At 35.9% G+C, this 20,436-nt stretch overlaps 1 protein-coding gene across 1 annotated transcript in view; it reads right to left on the bottom strand.

Moving 5' to 3' along the window:
- Positions 1-20,436, bottom strand: part of LOC124393624 (myosin-IIIa) — a 33,162-nt gene that overhangs the window by 6,342 nt on the left and 6,384 nt on the right. Inside the window, exons 5-26 of the mRNA XM_046861559.1 lie at positions 17,792-17,894; positions 14,679-14,835; positions 14,245-14,347; positions 14,020-14,145; positions 12,731-12,839; positions 12,370-12,486; positions 12,095-12,195; positions 10,955-11,041; positions 8,719-8,784; positions 6,995-7,108; positions 6,798-6,909; positions 6,135-6,178; positions 5,974-6,039; positions 5,771-5,890; positions 4,920-5,005; positions 4,519-4,566; positions 4,358-4,405; positions 4,155-4,246; positions 1,812-1,985; positions 1,600-1,730; positions 401-597; positions 210-299 (exon numbers count right to left, since the gene is read on the bottom strand). Of these exons, the coding sequence (XP_046717515.1) occupies positions 210-299; positions 401-597; positions 1,600-1,730; positions 1,812-1,985; positions 4,155-4,246; positions 4,358-4,405; positions 4,519-4,566; positions 4,920-5,005; positions 5,771-5,890; positions 5,974-6,039; positions 6,135-6,178; positions 6,798-6,909; positions 6,995-7,108; positions 8,719-8,784; positions 10,955-11,041; positions 12,095-12,195; positions 12,370-12,486; positions 12,731-12,839; positions 14,020-14,145; positions 14,245-14,347; positions 14,679-14,835; positions 17,792-17,894 (2,291 nt within the window). The remainder of the gene's footprint in view (positions 1-209; positions 300-400; positions 598-1,599; positions 1,731-1,811; positions 1,986-4,154; positions 4,247-4,357; positions 4,406-4,518; positions 4,567-4,919; positions 5,006-5,770; positions 5,891-5,973; positions 6,040-6,134; positions 6,179-6,797; positions 6,910-6,994; positions 7,109-8,718; positions 8,785-10,954; positions 11,042-12,094; positions 12,196-12,369; positions 12,487-12,730; positions 12,840-14,019; positions 14,146-14,244; positions 14,348-14,678; positions 14,836-17,791; positions 17,895-20,436) is intronic.

The raw sequence follows: 20,436 nt of genomic DNA, 5'->3' as shown, positions 1-20,436 counted from the left end.
ACTGAGTATGACATAACGTTTTATTGGTGCATAATTGGTGCTTGACATGACAATGTTTTATTGGCTCAAGGATCTGATGCCAGAGAAATTCGATTTTGTGGCAGTACAGGAGCAGTGAGAAGAAAAAAGAGCAAACTGTGCTGTGTAAACTCAGCAGCTTGGGTGGACTGTTATAAATTTAAGAATGATTTTAGTCTTAAAAGGTTTACCTGTATGTAAGGGTATATCCTTCTCGACTTTGTCCCACTCTAATTAAAAAGCAGCCAAGAGGCTTGTCAGTCAACAGATCCTCAGCTTGTCTTAAAAAAAAAAAAAAAAAAAAAAAAAAAAGAATGAGGTCACAACCATCATGTATGGTCTGAAAAACAGCAGAAAGGTAATAACTCTAAAATGGCCAAACCTTCGAGGGATCAAGCCATGGAACCAGCAAGGAAAACTGCCATTTTTGGCTACTTTGCGGGCTTGTGTTTCTTTGAACCACCGAATGGTGTTGCTCCTCTTCTTCCTTTTCTCATTTGCCCACTCCTCATCCACCTCCTGAGCCAGAAGTGTCATCACATCGCTGTTCTCCTGCTGGTGGTTATCAAACGGCGTCGCCTATACAACACAGATGTTAAAGATGATTTGTGTTTTGCCATTAGCCACTAAAGGTGTTTTAATATGGACCAGCTTATAACAAACCGATCTCTGGGTTCTTTTTTTTTTTAATGTGTGTATAATTAGTTTTACACGGTTTAAAAATATTAGTCTAAAAATATTAGTCTAAAAATCATCTGAGCTCATGCAAGAAGCAACATGTAGTGTCGAGAGGGGCATGCAACAACATTAACCGTGTGTTTAATCTCCTTGCTCTTGTTTTTACTATAGTCAAATTGCACAGCAAAACGTAACAGACATCAAGAAATAGTGTTTGTATGCTTTTGACTTTGGCATCTTTATTGAAAAGGAGCAAAACAAAATACCAAATACAATAAATGATATTTTAATATCTATTTATTTAGGGTTATGAGAATGCTATACATGCTATTGCTAATACTTGCCACTCTAGCCGATGGAAGCCTTTTTTGTTTCGTTTTTTTTTTTTTAAACTGCATAATGGGAAATAATGGTAATTTTACTATTGCTGCACCAACAAATCTAATGGTGGCCTAAGAATTTGGTACAGTACTTGTGTGAGTGTGTGTGTGTGTGTGTGTGTATGTGTATATATAGATCACACACACACACACACACACACACACACACACACACACACACACACACACACACACACAGTATGTTAGATACTTTGTATGGGTCAACAGGAACCTTGTTTATTTACATATATGAAAATATTCTAATATAAATATGTTTAATAATATATTGTAGAACATATGCCTTTAAATAAAGAGCTTTAATAATAATTTAAAAAGTTTGTTCGGTTTTGTTTGTGTGGAAAATTATGTAATTGTGTAAGTAAATCTCTCTGCACGAGTCATGGGTGAATGCAAAAGTAATGTAAATGCGCATTTACATTTATCTGCTCATTGCAGGCTCCACCCCAGTATTTAGTAGTGTGTAGTGTCCGAGGAATGTGTTGAAGCAGATATTGACTCTTACCTCGAAGTGCCTACTGCGGGGGCGAGGTACGGGCGCTAGATGAGGCGCGAGGGCAATTGCGGCAAGTATGGCTCGAGGTCTGGGCTGAGGTTTTTTCTTTCTGGGTAAAGGAACTGGGGGAGAAACTGGCCCTAAAGTGACATAGATGAAAAGCAAACTTTAATTTCCTCATAGAGCATGAAAACAAGGAAAAAGGTATCTTGGTATCTCACTCTTGTTTTCTTGCTCCACCAGCAAACGTTTGTTTCTCTCTTGCTCTATCAGAAGCTCCTGTCTCCGTCTTTCCTCTTCTTCCCTTTCTTCCCTCTCTTGCTGGGCCTGCTGTTGGCGTTTAACTTCAGCCAGCAGGCCTAAGTACCTTTTCCTACAGCTCACTGCACGGTAATCTTTAAAACAGAACATCACAAGAGAAACATTCAGGTACAATAGTATCTAATAGTGGTGTAAAATAAATTATATATAATTATGCCGTTATGTTATGCTTCAGTCCCCATCCTGCTTGACATTTGTAAACTATACAGTTTTGTGCTAATGTCACAATTTATTAACAACTTATTTTTTCCTAGATCATAAATTGTGTTATACCATAGGGCTGCACAGTTATATCCATCTTTGGGGATCTGTATTTAACTTTCTTTTTCGTCGCTATTGCCACTAATAAAAACATATTCCCAGCAAAAAAAGACCAATCTTGGAACTGCTGTAGCTTCCAGACAATTGGAACACCTTTTAGCAGTCGAGTGCACTACATTATATATTAGAAGTCATTTCGGATTATTTCCTTCATGTCTAGGCATCTTCCTGATTTTTGTTCATAGAATCATAACTGACATAACTGATAAATGCAAGTGTTTTCTTTTCTTGTCTAGATAGAGAAGGCAGAGTGAGACCTAAAGAAACCTTTGAGTGTGCTATTTCCCATATTCTGCCTCAAGTTATCAAACATACAAAGCAAGTTTTATGCACAGGGACCCTGCTGGTTATAGTTTTAAATTTTTCATTAGCATTAGTTCACATACATGATTTCATTTCTAAAGTCTGTACGACTCTTATTTTATCCGTTACACCTCTATATATTTAGACTTATCTTGTATCAGATCCACCTACCATATGTAGGCATACACTTACTGTCTGAAGTCCATCTGTTGCAGTGCACAATGCATCAGCTCCTTACCTGTCCATCAGTCATAACCACAGTGTGTCCATCATGTTATGATCAGATGTTAGATATATAGTGGTTCATTCTTTATTCAGCAGTGCTGGTGACATGGTAGTGTGCGTGTGTGCATCATTAGCGTAAAATGAGTCTTTAAACACCAGGGTCAGGGGAAAAACATGAGTCACCGGTGAAGGATTAAAGAATGACTGACAAGGTACACCACATTGAAAGGTTTGTGGACATCTGATTATAAGATTGCTATGTGCTTTCTGGACATCCTATTCCACATTTAGATCTTTTTATTTTCTGATTTAAAAACCTCTAGGTTCCACTAGATTTTGGAGTGTGTTTGTGGAGATTTGTGCTCATTCAGTCATGGGGGTGTTAGTAAATTACAATTACTGATGTAAAGTGAAGGGGACTGGCATGGTCAGAGTTCATCCTAAATGTATTTAATAGGGTTGAGGTCAGAGATTAATAGCAGGCCACTCAATATCTTCTGCTCCAAACCATGTAAACTATATCTTCATGAAGCTTGCTTTGTATATAGGGGCATAGAAACCAAGTCTGGGTTTCTCAGTTTAAGGGAAGAGAAAATGTAATGTTGCCACGTCCAAGGACATTGTATACAATTATGCGTCTCCAACTTTGGCGGTAACAGTTTTGAAAAGACCCACAAATGGCTGGAGTTCAGGTTTCCCAGTACTTTTGCCCATATAGTGTATAATAGAGATAATGCTCGAACAATACATCTAAAAAGATACACCAGTAAAGTTCTAGATACATTTGTACCAGCAGCACATGCATTAAAATTTCCACAACTTCATTCAGTCCAACAAATGATCATACTTATTATATATCACTATACTGTAAATAGCTAATCCATGCATGCATTTTTTGTCATTTTCAACAACCAGACCATGCTTGCTACTGCCAGGCATATTTGAAATGCTGAGCAACATTACTCTGTTCCCAAGCTATTTTTGTTTCTGTTTTCTAAAAACAAAACATGGATGGGGTATTACTGAGACAAATGATTTGAAACTCCATAAAGCTGCACCATGATTAAAAAAAACGAAACGCCTTTTGAAACAGAACAAACATTTCTACCGGTTCTTTCATTCTGTAGTGTATTAAACTGAAAGTGTAAAGCAAAGAGATAAAAAAAAAAAAAAAAAAAAAATGCACAGTTCAAGTTTGATCATGTTCTTTCGTGACTGCATCAGTGTTCCAGTCCAGCTATGTGTCAATGTAACTACTTGGGTGATTTGAAAAATCTTGTTGCTTGTTGTCAAAGAACTTTGACAAGCAATTACCGGAAATGATTGCAGTTACCGATTTACTTGCTCCTTTATTCAAAGGATAAAACAAAGAATACGTTTTTAGTGCTACTCACTCTTCTGAATGACAACAGCTGCTTTCCCAAGCCTCTCTAGGAGTCGGGCCAACTCGTCCTGTTGCCAGTATTTGAAAAACAATCGTGATGAACTGAAAAGAATAGGTGAAAGGTTAATCTTTTATGCTGCTTGATATGTTATGAAACATTTACTGGAAATATATGTGCGCTCTCTCTCTCTCTCTCGCTTTCTCAGAACCTACCCGCATTTCCAGCCATGCAGCTCTGTGCCATTTAGAATCGACATACAGCTGGCAAAATAAAACAAAGATTTAGCTATTAAAATACATAAAATATACTTTCATAAAATGAATAAAAGAACATGACTCATACACATTATATAAAGAGTCAAGGATTTGTTCACCTTTCCTTGTCCAGAGGCAGATCCGGTTTAAGCAGCAGGATGTTGTACCTGATGAATAAAAATATTATATTGAACACTGATAACACTAAAATTAGACCCTGAATTTTTTCATTTATTTATTTTTTTTATGAGATGCACATATATGATTATTAGTAGAGGAATGCTGAGGATGGAGCCACTAGGAAGTAAGAAAAGAGGAAGGCCAAGGAGGAGGTTTATGGATGTGGTGAGGGAAGACATGCAGGTAGTTGGTTTGAAAGAGGAAGATGTAGAGGACAGAGGGGTATGTAGACAGATGATTCGCTGTGGCGACCCCTAATGGGAGCAGCCAAAAAAGAAGAAGAAGAAGAAGAAGAAGAAGAAGAAGAAGAAGAAGATGATGCACATAGATCATTATTTACCTCTGCGCAAATTCTTTGAAAGATGGTCGCCAGGAGAAACCTTCTTTTCGAATGCGGATTGTTTCCAACAGGCCATTGTACCTTAGCTACACAGGATCGGAAAAACTCAAGTTGTATATGATGATTTATTTTTCACATCACAGCAGTATATTTATATAATTATAACAGCGCAGAGTAAAATAACGATAATCAACCTGATAATCTATCAGTTACATGTGCAGAACAGTAGTGACAATCTTTGGATTTAATTTAACCATAATTAATATTTTTTCAAGAACTGTCCATTTTTATTTGCATTATTATTATCATCATTAGATCACAAGATAATTATCTTTAAAAGAAGATCATTTAAATGTATTAATTATTGTTAAGGAAACAGCAAGTAGTTTCTTAACTCTAAAACTACTGTTTAATGTTTTTTTTTTTTACTTAACTTATTTTAATTGACTTCAATAAGTATGGGTTTGACTATACTGATATGTTAATGAAAGGAAACATTTTAACGAAACAGCACTTTAACTGTTTGCACAGTAGGTGGTGCTAGAGTAAAAGACATGCTGATTTTACTTTTTAGTCTGTCATATGACCTTTAAAAAACTTAGGACTCCACCTAAACATATCATTATCAGGAATATACATTACAGAAACGTTAATAATTAAATATTTCACACAATTCACACAGATGCTGGACTGTTTGTTGGGCCCAGAAATGATAAAAGCACTGCTCTTATGGAGGACAGCAGAAAATGTGTGTAGATCGACAGGCAAAATGTTGCAGTGTGAAAAACACTTAAGACAAAGTAAAAATGGTATTAACAATAAAAAAATGTGGCCCTTTAAATGTTACCTACTTGATCCATGATGAGTTTACTGTCCATCTGATTGGGCAATTTGCTGCCGTTGGGTTTAATGCATCTTACAAAGTGCGGATTGGCTGCAAACATCTTCTCCATCAATACAGTCAGGGAATGCTGTACAAAAACTATTGCATTTAATTCAATCATAGGTGTGAGGTTAATCGGAAAAGCTTTCATTAGCAGGAAAAGCCCTTTACCTTGAACTGTGTGCCCACAGACTGCTTCCTGGTTGAGTTGAAATTGTCATCTACAAAGTTTACCATCTTTCAAAAACAACAAAAATGGTCACAAAATGATGTTTTCTTTCTAAAGACATTTATTCTAGAACAGATAATTAAGGAAAAACAACAATTTTTACCTTTGCTTTACGTGGCATCAATGTCCCTGTTCTGGAAATTGTGGCTAAAAGAAATGTATATATATTTAACAATAAAAGTCTATATTGATGATCAGCAATATAACTTACAGAGCCCTATATCTGGGCTGCATTCACTTACATTTTAACTTTATCTTATTGCCCTGAACCATGTAATAAAGATGTATGGACACTGAATTGGGCCATTGTAGTTTTTAAAGTTTTTAAAACGAGTACCTAAAACGATTGACAATAGTGCACTTTATGTTGCACAGTAGGTGGTGCTGCAGTAAAAGAAAAGCTGCTTTTCGTTTTCGTCTTTTGTAATGTAATAATTTTACTATAATTATGATTTAATATATAAGGTTTAGTGCATAAGATTAAAATTGTTAAATCGAATACAACGGAGGTGTCCGTTGTGAACTCAAATGAATGCAGGTTTTTGTATCATCATACCTGCAAGCTGTAATTTAAGCATGGTTGAAAAACAGGGCTTATTAATAAATAAATAGCTGAAAACTCCTTAGTGGTCCAATACAAACAAAAAGGTGTTAACCCAGTATGATCCTCACTGTTTAAATAAAGAACTGTAAACTGCTTTAAATACAAACTAGTAGCTCAGAATTAATTTATTATTTGTGCATTCTCTATATGAATCCAACATACCAGCAAAGAGGACACTAAGAAGAGGTGTAACACTATTGATGAAGAGAGTGCGAATGCTCGCTGGAATGTTGTCTCTGTTCTTTTCCAGAAATCCACTGGCATTATACTGTACCTGAACAAGCCAGAAAGTCAGCATTAGTTATTGCTTATATTCCAACATGTGACAAAATCTTTTTTTAAAAGCTTATCTGTTCTACCTTTCCAGCATAGTGCACAACAGTAAAGAGAGGGCTATGGCTCCGGACCACCTCAAAGTGGGGATTGGCTTTGAATTTGCTGTTCAGCTTGTCTACAAAGTTTCCATCTGTGGCCTGCAAGAGGAGGGAAAAAATCTCTAGGAATTAAAGGAACATTTATATTAATCACATGGCACCATTTTCTAAACCACTGAAACACACAAACCCTTAAATTAGAGATTTTGTAAAGCAAGAGATCTTGTATTTTATTCACAATAGAACATAAAAAAAAAATGTAACTGAAGAAATATACCATTAAAAAAAAAAAAAAAAAAAAACACAATAGGGCATTTTTTGAATCTGATAGGTAAAACATCTGAAAAGTTGGGATGGGGCAACAAAATGCAAGTCTCTAAAGATCAGAGAATAAAAGATCTGCAAAAAACGGTGTTTACAGTTTGTGAAACAATTTCTGAATAATGTTCCTCAACATTGTGAATACTTGGAATATTTAATTACAGTACAAAATATCATGACAAAATTCAGAGAGTCTGGAGAAATGCCTGTGCACAAGACAACTGTGAAAGTCAATACTGCATGCCCATGATCTTCGAGCCCTCAGGCATCACTGCATTAAAAACAGTCATAAGTCTGTAAAGAAAATCACTGCATGGACTAAGAAATACCTCTAAAGATCATTGTCCAAAAATGAAGTTCACAGTGTCATCCAGAATTGCAGGTTCAAGCTCTTTAATGCAAAGCAGCCAAATGTGAAGACGATCCAGAAATGCCACAGTCTTCTCTGGGCCAAAGCTTATTTAAAATGGACCGAGGAAAGTTGTAAAATTGTTCTGTGGTTTAAATGAACTGAAATTTGTCATTCTTTTCAGAAACCTCCAGACTACAAAGAAGAGGGACCATTATACTTGTTCTGAAATGGACCCTTCACCTATTGAAAACATTTGGCACATCATGAAACAAAAAATATGGCCCCAGGACTGTTCAGCTAGAATCCTGTATCAGACACGAATTGAACAAAGTTCCTTTTTTAAAACTGCAGTAACTAGTCTCCTTAATTTCCAGATGTATAGTGACTTTTTAAAAGATTACATTTCCCAACATTTAAAACTACGGAAATTGGGGTTGTATGATTAATGCTTAAGCAGATAATGTAATATGTAGCTTTCAAAAGAGCCATTGAATTTTGCTTCAATTACATCTATTCCTTCAGTACATTGCATAAGTATTCCCTCCTTATGAACTTTCCCATTTTGTAGTGTTAAAACCTAAAACAGATCTGGACACTGGATTAGGATTGTGCAAGAAATATACCTATAATTAACCTAAAATATTGAAAAAGACAATACAAACTAATTAGGGTCATAAGCATCCATCCCTTTGCTTGTTCAAACAGGTTTTTGATGATAGTTATCCTGCAAGAACCGGTGTATTTATATAATCACGATACTTTTAATGCAAACAGGTCAACTCTATTCAACTACGTCTCTACAATTCCGTATATATTCATGAAATATACTCCAAATCAGATCCACTTTAGTTCCAGATTGAATAATGAAAACATTCAAAAGGGTGAATATATATGCAAGATTCGGTATATATAATGAGCTCTAGCATTATCAAACAATGATAATTTCACTTGCAAAGCCACCAGGATGTATGCAAACAAATGTACCCATCCACTGCTCCCAAATGATTCATGTGTGGTTCTAACCTCATCCGCTCACCTGAGGAAAGGCACTCTGCTCATCCAGCAAGGACAAAATCCCAATCGGCTTCGTTAAGAACAGGTCCTGAGGGAGAAAAACGTTTGCTAATCATTACAGCTGCAACTGACATCGGCTGAGCCTTTACTTTTATTTATTTTTATCTGGAACTACCAATTCTTAAATAGGACACGTAATGTAACAAAGTTCACAACCCACAATCCATTAATAAAAAATAAAAAAAAGACAATAATAAATCTGATAAATCTTATGATTAAGTGCTTTTTTATTAATCATTTTTTATTTATTTATCTGTTATAGTTTTAATTAAATTATTTCGATTCGATCCTCGTTACCTTAATAACAAGCAGTCCTACAAATAATGAATGAAAATAAAGGGAATATGTATACAAAACAAAAAAGATTTATTTTTTCAGAACAATATGGCTTCTTCAGGCAAAAGTCAGTATCTTTTTTTACAATAAGCACTTAATCTCTTTTGGGGAGGCTGCCAGAGTTTTTGAATTAATCCTCTGCTATATTAGTGCTTCTTTAGACTTAGGATGTCTTTTATACTTTTCCCTATTTAAGTGATCCTATACTGCCCCCAAATGCTATTTTATGTATATAGAACTGTACTGTATTAACATTTTACTTCATTTTATAATTAATTATTATATTTGTATTATTAAATGTCATTATTTCAACATTAAACTACACAAAAACAATTCCCTAAAATAAGCTAAACAAATCAGTTATGTGGCAAATGCAATTCCGTAATAACGTTTATGAATGTTACTTGTTTATCAGCGGTCAGTGTATGATTTCACTGCATTAGCAGAGTGCTTGGGATCATGATCATGCGGTAATACTGATTTTCACAAGTAACGGAATAATGAATTAGAACGTGTCTGTACATTTCGGTATTCGTGTTCACTTCAGTTTTTTGACAGATTAATCACCACCACTGGCTGAAATGCAGCCCCAAACCAGGACCACCTTCTACCATTTTTCACTGAAGGACTGAATTGGAACGGAACTCTTCTCACATACAGTCGACAATTGGCAACCCAAAATGTTCACACTCCGTAACACTTTATTTTTTTTACTAAATCTACCTTCCAATCTTCAATAGCTTTTGCACATCATAGCATTTTCATTTTTTCTTAGCCTGTTATCCTTCCAAAAAAGTGGTTTCTTTGCTGCTATTCTCTCACGAAGATCATTCCTGATCAACTTTCTACAGTCCGAAAGAATCTTGGTCTTGCAAGCTTCCAATGAATTAAACTCATACAACATGTGCATGTAATGCACCCATTTTGACTTGAAACAGGTGTTAGCAATGACATCAATTATAGTCCCATTTCATTTCAGGCTTATGAGCACTAGGTTCCTGTTCATTCTCAAAGCCACAGTAAATACTTTTCACTGTATTGCACAGAAGGAATTTTTATTTTATTTTATTTGTCAGATTTTTGTTTTTTAATACTGCATACAAAATGTTTTGTATTTTCTGGTTGTATTCTATACAAAAGATGATATGGTATGGTCATTATACCATTGCTGAAACAACAAATCTAATAGTTGTCTAAGATTAGTGTACATTAAGTGTGTACAGTCATACTTTAGATATAAAATAGAAAATGAGCCTGTTATCTGAATAGAAATTTAATCAATACTGAGATTTTAATCTATCTATAATCCCTGGCAACTAAAGGATAGAGAACGCACTATTTAAAAGTTTTAATGATATATTTGAAGGATGGACAACGCAAAAGTAATTAAATGCTGCAAAGAGAAAGTATGTAGCTTCCTGTAATTTACCCCAAAATAAATGTGCTCCCTTAGGGAGGAGGAGCAGCAGCTGCAGCTGCACACATCTGTAATTACTGCTCAGAGTTAATATTTCCCAGGCAATGTGAGATATGCTTAAATTTCCCCACAGCAAACACAATACAACAAAACCATCGTCCCCACACCCAGACTATAACCTTTATGAGTTGACCTTTATTTCTTCGAAGGGGTCTTAAGAAAGAAAAGATGCAAGACAGCGATATGAGAAGCTAAAACGCACTTCTATGTGGCTAAAAATGTAGACGTGGTCCACACACTCAGCATTTCCTGTTCCTGGGATTTTACCACAGAACTCCAGGATGCCAAACTTTCTGCTGCTGCTGTCTCACAGACAGAAAAGACAGGAAAAACAAGAGGAAAATGAGAATATATTGTGAAAGATAGAGATCGAGAGAGAACCTACCAGAATTGGTTTGTTATCCTTGAAGCTGATGGTCTCCCAATGGATGCCCTCCTCTTTGTACTCATTTTGCTCCATTAGAAAAATGTGCTGTGGAAAGAGAAAGGTCTGGCATTAACTCCTTTAAATGAAATGAATGTAATAAAACATGATATCGTGTAGCAAATTGGAGAAAATCCTTACAAAAAAAATTGTTGCAGCCACTCACAAATCAACAGCATTTTTTTGTCTTTTTTCCTTTCTTTGTGTATGTGTATTTGTGTATGACTTAATTTAAAAGTGTGCTATATTGGCATGACTATTGAGTACCAATTTTGCCAAAAGTAAAGCATATTAAATGAAAAATACACTGATAATCAGAGTTAATAAATTAATAGAAAACAATAACAAACAATGCGAGAAGTATGGATGAGGATACTTCTGCTACCAACACCTACTCCTTTTGGTCACAAATGCGTATTCCAGAAATACCCTTAAATAATGGTCCAATCATATAAAAAGTTATGATCACATTGTTGGGACCTGGGATCTATTCCATAACTGTATCGGTTCAAATGATGATTCCATGTAAATCCTACAAACGTTCAACCATTCTTGCTTGAGATGATCACCACTTTAATAGAAGGTTAATTGAATGAATGAATGAATGAATAGGATAACATGAAGCTATGTAATATTTATATCAGTGTATATAAATGATTATATACAGAAGCTCTGGGTTACTAATTGGAAGGTCGGGGGTTCAAGCCCCGGTAGCGCCAAGTTGCCACTCTTGGTCCCTTGAGCAAGGCTCAATAACATGTATATTACACACACACACACACGCACACAAGCACACACACTAAAGATTATCTATAATGTATTATTATTTATATTAGTCTCACTCCCCCTTGAATAACTGCATTGTGTTGTACTTTTGTTCTTGATAATTACATTAACATATGTTAATCAATGTGCTTGTGATCTTTTCACCTTGTGAAAAATACCTTAATTTCTCTCTTTATATATCCCTTCATTATCTGCCATAAACATTTCAGGCCTCTGACCACTAAGTGTTCAGTAAATGTCGATGGAAAAAAGGCAGTAAATGTAGGAAATAAACCAACATGTCATTGGGTCATGTGTGCATGTGTAAAAACTTACATGATTAAAAAAATACTGTAGCTGCTCATTAGCAAGGTTAATGCAGAGCTGCTCGAAACGGTTCACGGCAAAGTTCTCAAACCCAAAAATGTCAAGAATACCTGCAAAGAGTTAAAACAAGGCAAAATTACATATTACAAATCATGTCTGCTTGCTCCTGTCCCAGTCCTTACAAAATGTGCGAATTGTCAGAACACTATGTCAAAACATAACGTAAAAAAATAACTAAATGAGAGACCCTAGCGCATCATGAACTATACCACTCAAATATTTACCTATTTCGCTCAGCTCAACATTTGTATCCAGTTTATGCGTCAGCAGCTCATTAATTTTACTAACGATCCAGCCAAACACTCTGCCGTACACCACTTTGGCGATCGAATCTCGGGCATCTGAAAGAGAACAAGATCAGACGCAGGTGATTTGCCTAATCATGTAAAGCTTGAGTCACTGATTACATTTGGATTTGCCTGTCAAAAATCACCCTAGTTAACAAACAGTCAATTATTTAAGCTAATTCTTCCAAATAGAAGTTTCAGTCACTGTGCAGTTTTGGCAGTGGAAGGAAGCAGAGTTTTCTTTAAAATGCAGTGTCACTGTGAAAACTGATTAACCATATTAGTCAGGAAATTGCACCTTCAGCTTGTTGCTGGTTGTGAAAGCGGTGGATGGATTCCCCTCGAGTAACTGACATAGTGCAAGTGAGGCACCTCATCAGGTCATCCTCCTGAACACCAAACTGACCCTGAGAGGGTTAAAAAAAAAAAAAAAAAAAGGCTTAAAATAATAATAATCCAATCCTGAATACATTGAGATTAAACAATATGCTTTTACTATAAGTAGCAAGCCTCTCTAAGAAAAAGTCAATTAAAATATTCCGTTAAACATATGTATTTTATTAAGGTTCCTCTCTACAATAATCTTCTCTCATAACAGGTTGAAAAGTTGTTGTCTTTTGTAACAACTAGGTGTTACTCTGCTCTAGTTTTATTATCATCGTGGATCATTTTACGGTATCACTAACGTAGGTGTAGTAACGCTACAGGAAGTGGGTTAAGCAGTTAGAAGCTGTCAACAGATGATTCACCATTAATGATTAGCTATATATGTAGTCACACAGAAATCATGGTACAGACACAATAAAGCCACCTGTGACATTTAACAGCTCCTCCCATCTTATCACGAACAGCCAGATGTAGCCAGCGCAACAATGCAACCTTTGCACCGAGGAGCTTAATTGTACCAGAGCAGGTCACAATTCATTAGTTTGTCTATCAGGTGGGGGAGAGAGAGGCAGTTGTATGGCTACTTAACCTTCCTTCATACAGAATAAAGGCCTGAGGTCCTCATCCAAGCTGGGGGCATTTGGGAAAACAATGTCTCTGTTTATTTTACTACGCATGTGCAGGAGAGATAAATTCTACAGCTTCACCAACTCCTCACTTCTGTACAATCACGTTTGAGCACAGAAACACAGCTCCACAATGAGCCTGAATAGTCTAACATAGAATTTTCGCACCTATATTCGACAGCGGAACTTCAGGTTTGCACAAGTAGTGAGACTAAATGTACATTCATGTCAAATGATCACGAGAAGAGGAAGTAGTTTCTATGAACAAAATTTTACAGTAAAAATTGTGAAATGGTTCAAATGAAAAATATTAATATCAAAACTCCAGGGAATTTTCGAAATTTTGGAAAGTAGGAGTGGTTGTGATTCAAATCACAGGTTTATATTCATTATTATTTTATATATATATATATATATATATATATATATATATATATATATATATATATATATATATATATATATATAACTCTATTCACATCCGCATGAAACCTGCCTGTTTGTTTCAAGAAAGCATTTTCACACATCGATATAGTGATACTTTTTACACCCTTTTTGTAGTGAGCCAACTCACCGCAGTAGCTTTGAGCCAGCCCTGTGAAGTCTTGCTCACTTTCAGTGCGTCGTTCTCAGTCGGCTCGAACGTGATATTTCCCAGAGACAAGATCCCAGCCAGGATTGTCAACATGTCCACCTTTTCCTGAAAGTGCAATGTGAGAACGTGTGTAAGCAAGTAGAACAGTCTGAAAGAAGGTTGTGATCTTAGAATGCACACTGGGACAGAAGAGAAAATTTTCACCTGCTCCTCAAAGCCCACCATATCCATGGCGTTGCTCACTTCATTGTACTTTTCACTCCAGTGCTGCACCATATCGGCCTGACCAAATCGGCCATTCAGGTAACTAGGACACAGAAAAGCAGATATCTATGTCTTACAGCACTGTGACATAATGAGATAAAAGGAGTGGGAAAGAAAACAAAAAGAAATTCCACAAAAGCTTTAAAAAGGTGTTGTGCTTTAACACACAATGAAAAGGGCACACTGACAAAACCACACCTTTCTGTATAGCAAAACCAAGATAGAGACAGGACAACCCTGTATGATATAAACCGGAGTGTGTAATTCCTGAAATAGTTTCTATCCTGAAAAGAATGACGTCTTTTGCAACAGCTGCTATAATCTGGTATGTGACGTTTCAGGGTGTTGCTACACAACATCAGCAGTTGACTCACCGGTATTGAGTAGGGTCCAGGAGGCCATACATCTCCTTGTCCTGTGCAGAAATGCCAGCAAGCATACAGTAGAAAATGTGGAAGTTCCTCTCGCCTTCATCTTGGTGGACCACACGGGACTTTTCTAGGAGGTACTCGTTGATTTTGGCTCCTTTTACTGCAAGAGTATAGACTGTGTTAAGAAAGACAACATACTGAAAGAAAACCACAAAGAAAGTGCAATATACAAAGTGAAGGAAAAGTAGTAGCATTCAGACACATTGTTTTTTGTTATTTAGCACACTTGCATATGTCCATGCATATGTCCATGCAAATGCATATATCCACTTCAGAGTTATACACAATGCTCTCTTTTCTTATGCTACTTATCATGCTGGGAAATCTTGTATGTCTTTGTTCAGGGATTTTTATTGTCTTTACTATTTATGGTTGCTTTTCGGACTATTAAGCGCACCCATATATAAGCCACTGAATTTGACAAAGATTTTTATTTTGAGCATAAATAAGCCGCACCTGTATATAAGCCGCATGAACTTTACACGGGCTTTAAGGAAAGACAGTGTCTTTTACACGGTGTAACGGGTGAAATATGTTGTGGCTCCTTTAAGAGTAGAGCGGCATTTTGGGAATAGCCTGCCGCCGCATTTTTCCGGTATTACTGCATGTGTGCAAGACCTAGGAATATGTCCGTATTATTTTCTGATGCTCATTTCTAAGTTTCTTTGACTAACCCGTAACGCTGTTGCCAAGAAAAATAAAAAAGAACATGTTTTGGAAACCTGTCTGTGCTTATATGATTTCTGTTGCAACTGGAGTGAGCAGCAGGTCAAACGTCAGAGAAACCTCATCCATATTTATCATGTGGTACAGTCTGATTCAGTGGGAGCGCATCTGATTTAATATAAAAAGAGTTTCATTGGTTCACCTTAACCTGTTCCGCAATTTCATTGGTCTAGTAGCTCAAGTAGCTTCTTATAGTCCGGAAAATACGGTACATTCCAATGGTGGTTCATTAGAGCCTAGACTAAAGATACAAACAATCTTTTGAGAGGGAAAGTTGTAAGAAATAGATTATTAATATGTAATTATTAATTACAAATAGATGTATTAACTGCTAATTAATAACTGCTGGAAGGGGGAACATTACTAGGCAAAAGTCTTAGACCACCATTAGATTTGCTGTTTCACCAATGGTATAATGACCGTACATATTTCGACAAATATTTAGTAGAATACAAGAAGAAAATACAGGAAAAAATTATATGCAGTATTTAAAAAGATCTTCTATCGACTTAAAAGGCCGGTATTAAGTGTGACTTCCCCTTACACTTCAGCAATAACAGGAACCTGGCTCTTAAATGGAATGAAATCCTGATTAATGTCATTGCTCATGCCTGCATTTGTTCTACTGTCATGTCAAAATGACTGCTGTGAAAAGGTCTATTAAACCAGGTTTGTGCAAGACATGCTTGAGCATTACATATATATGTTGTATGAGTTTAATTCAATTACATCATTCCATTCAAAATGCAAAAATAATCACAGAAATTGACAGACATTAAAAATCACACTTTTGCATCAGAAAGGCCGCTCTCATAGGAAAAATAGCAAAGCCTGGAAATCCTTTAAAATCTGATGAGACATTTCTCAGAGTTTCTTATTCGAGAGACCAAAAGTCGTCCAACAAGTAGCTCATCATCTGCCAGCTTTACTGGAATGTCAAGTTCACCCTTCTACAGTCCGAAAAATCTTTATCAGAAATAGTCTTTGTGGAAGGGTAACAGCCAAGAAACCCCTTTTTTTGAATAGGGGAACAGGGTGTCACAAAGATTGGAGTGATGATCAGTGGAACCAAGTATTATAGCATGACAAATCAAATGGTGACTTTTTTGGGTCCAATTGTCCACAATATGTAAGAAGACGACTTGGAGAGAGAGAAGAATGATTGCTTGCGACCTTCAGTGAAACAGTGTGATTCTGTCTTGGCGTGGGACTGCATTTCTGGCAGTGGTATTGCCTGTACAGAGGAAGAAATAAAAGACCAACTAAATCTAACAAAGAACTCTGAGAATTGCTAAAAGAAGCCTGATATAATACACTTAAAGATAACCTCAGGACAGTCTCAGGGGGTCACCTAAAAAAGCGGCCTGAAAAAGCCCTGGATGGTCATTAAAACATTGCTAACACAACAAAGCTGATGATGGCCTAGAACTTATGCACAGTACTGCAAGTCTTTTGACATTGTTTGAAGCTTGCTAAAGACTGCTGTTTGGACATCAAGTGCAAGTTTGTTTCACCATCTAAATGGCAAAACAGAGAAGAGTCTTGAAGAATGTCTCTCATAACCAGAAAGTTGGTGGAACCAGTTTAGCAGGAGGATCAGAGGAAGCTTTGTGCAGCAGGAGGTAATAGAGATATGAGGCATTGGGGTACAGTAATCCATCGCCTATCTCGGGGGTTACGTTTCAGACCACACCCCCACGCGATAGGCAAAAATCCTCGAAGTGGCAACCAAATATGTACACAGTACAGTATACAAAATACCGCTATATTTTAAGGCTTTATAAACCATCCTGGCACTCTTATAACCTTTTCCTCTTCTCTTAAACACTTTCAATATTCTTAAACCAACGTAATTTTAACAAAACATTCTATATGGGTACTCACCAGTGAAGATACAACTTGAATGATGAAGATGATGGTGAATTAAGTGTGCAGTACTAATGATGATGAAGGTGATGACTATGAAATTAATGTACTGCATACCCAAGAAGAGCATTACAGCTCTTCTGAACGGCTCAATTTTTATTTTCAGGCTAGAAAATGCTTGTTTAATGGCAAAAAATAATTTAAATAACTTAATTTTTAGCATCAGTGTTTTAGATCTATACTTTTTTTGGGTTCACATTTATAAATAAGAGCAAAGGCATTATGTGTAAAAGGAAAAGACATTGTGTGTTAATCTGAAATGGGGACAGGAAGTATATTAAATAACAAGCAAACAAAAAATAAAGTGTCTGAATACTTACTTCCCATTACTGTGCATCATCATCAGTGAGGCACAATGTTGGACTTTTTATTCAGCTCTTTATTGCGGTGTTGAATGAACTTACCTGAAGAGTTCTGAAAGCGCAGCTGTATATACTTTCCAAACCGACTACTGTTGTCATTCATGACTGTCTGGGCATTTCCAAACACCTCCAGAAGAGGGTTCACCTTTTTTTTAAGGTGGAGGAGAAAAAAATAAATAAATCCCATAAGTGTTGATACAAACATTATCACAAACCACAGTGTTTATATAAAAAATATCTGGTTGCTATAGTGAAACGCTGTGGAGAAAAATGTAAAAGATCACTCAAAAAATGACTGAATTCCATAACTCATCACTCAACAAGTATTACTCAATTTCTATAATCAAAATGAAAATAAATATTGTTGAGCAATTAATTATATTATGCCACAATCACAATGCTATAAAATATTACACATTCATGCATTTGTTAAGAAAAAAACTGGCAAAAAAAAAATCCTCATACTCTTTACACCGGCCATCACACCCCCTTTAAAACCTGATTTCCACTGCTAATAATAATAATTCAAGCAAATAACAAACCTGCAGCAAATAAGAGTGTGTGGGTTTAGAAAAGAAAACCAAACCACTTTCACACATGGTTAATAAAAAGAAATAAAAAAACGCTTCAGACTAAGCATGAGCCTTATATTTATGACTAAAACCTTACATGCAGAAAATTTAATGTCTTTATATAAAGTTTGAATAATGAAATATGGAGAGCGAATGGATGAGTTCCAACACAAAAATATTGGGGGGTGAAAAGGTGCCACGTGGGCAGATCAAGACATCCCCTATAGCAAGCCAATGAATATGTGCTGTTTAAGCAGCTTTGCCTGAAGTCAGCAGTTAACAAACCACTGGGAAGGAAACCCCAAAACAGAAATGAGGCCTGGAAAAACAGTGTGTTTTGACTTGTGGAACTCTTATGCTCTTTCTGGAGATCCTCCCATGACTCAAGTTACCCTCGAGCAACCGCATCTACAAATATATCGCATGACAGACTTTTGCTTCATGAACAAAGGCTCTTCTAAAGGTGTATGCAGGAAAACGTAATAAATAAATGAATAGGGTGACCAGTATGAAAGTCAATTCCCTGGAAGGCAGTCCTTTTGAAAGGCATGCTAACCAGCCTGAGGGCAGACTTGTGCCAAGTTGCTCAGCCATATGACACAATGTCCCAGAGGGCAGTGCTTCCCATACTTACTAAAGTTTCACAGTCCCTCACGCCTTTTAAATACCCCCTCCCCCACCACCGCTTCCCAACATCCTGTCCTGATGAGGCACATAGGAAAACATGGAAAATGCTTATGCAGCCATCACTAAAACATATACTAAAGCATATTCCAGAGAAAGTCTACACAATTAAGTGTTTTGTCAGATGGAAATGCATTGCAAAAGTCTATTATTAAGGGAATATATATATCCTTAATTATTATTATTATATATATATATATATATATATATATATATATATATATATATATATATATATATATACATTTTACCTATGATTATTAATAATAATAATAATAATAATAATAATAAAAGAGGTAAAATTTTCTGAAATTCCACATTGTAAAATCATTGATTACAGGTAGTCGTCGACTTACGACCTATGCAACTTACGACCACAATCCCTAGCTGCGCTGTACGACAGTGCGTACCAGCTTCCGCATCATTTCACAGTACTGTACATATAGCCTACTCTACTTACGACCAAATCGTGTGTATGTGTGTGTATATAATATATAATATACATATTTTATATATATAATATACATATATATATATATATATATATATATATATATATATATATATATATAAAAAAAAATGCACCTGATGACATTATAAAAAGGTGAACCCACTGATTTGTATGATTTAATGCAGTTGTAATCAAAGTAAAGGTAAAAACAGCTTCCTACGCATTTTTTAAAAGCTGCCATGCCATAGCCAAGACCATAAACAGCTTGGTCACAATGAATGATTTGATAACATGCACATTTTATAACACGCTCTCAGACTAAAGATGAGGATGGAAAGAGAAAAGAAGCCAGTCAGTGGAAAAAATTAATTTTAGGACAACCTGAGAGCAGCAGGAACAACAGTTATATGCAAAAAGCTAAGTCACAATGAACACCATTCCAGCAACTCTGCTAAAAGAAAAAGAAGCCAAGAGAAGGATATTTAAAATGAGCGTTAGAACACATTAGAAATATCAAATATCAAAAATATCAAAAGACAAAAGAACATTTTTTTAACTCATTCAGTTTATGTTTGGAGAAATATTAAACCCAGTGGTGAGATAGTTAACATGAAGTTGCCTTTCTGAAACTTGTTTCTCTGAAAATTGTTCATTACATGCCACCTCATACCTTGGCCTAGAAGCTAAACTATAAAAGACGCAGCACATTTCAACAAGAACGAAACTATAGACATACAGCCAAAAAAATAAATAAATGAAGGCAGGGTTTGGAAAAAAAAAAACCCCAAACAAAAATAAAAAGCATCTACTGATATTTATGCAGGATATTGAGGTCCTCCATAGAGACCATCTATCTAACTTTAGGAAACTAAACACTATTTACTAAGCGAAATGGATCAAAAATCAAACACAATGCTGCAAAAAAACCAAACAAGCAGAACATGTTACTGCTGTGACAACACCGGCTTTTTGACAAAGTA

This window comes from Silurus meridionalis, chromosome 11 (assembly GCF_014805685.1).
Source record: "Silurus meridionalis isolate SWU-2019-XX chromosome 11, ASM1480568v1, whole genome shotgun sequence".
In the NCBI taxonomy this organism is placed as follows: Eukaryota; Metazoa; Chordata; class Actinopteri; order Siluriformes; family Siluridae; genus Silurus; species Silurus meridionalis.
The sequence above is the reverse complement of the archived record's forward strand: the minus strand, read 5'-3'. Positions and strand labels throughout refer to the sequence as shown.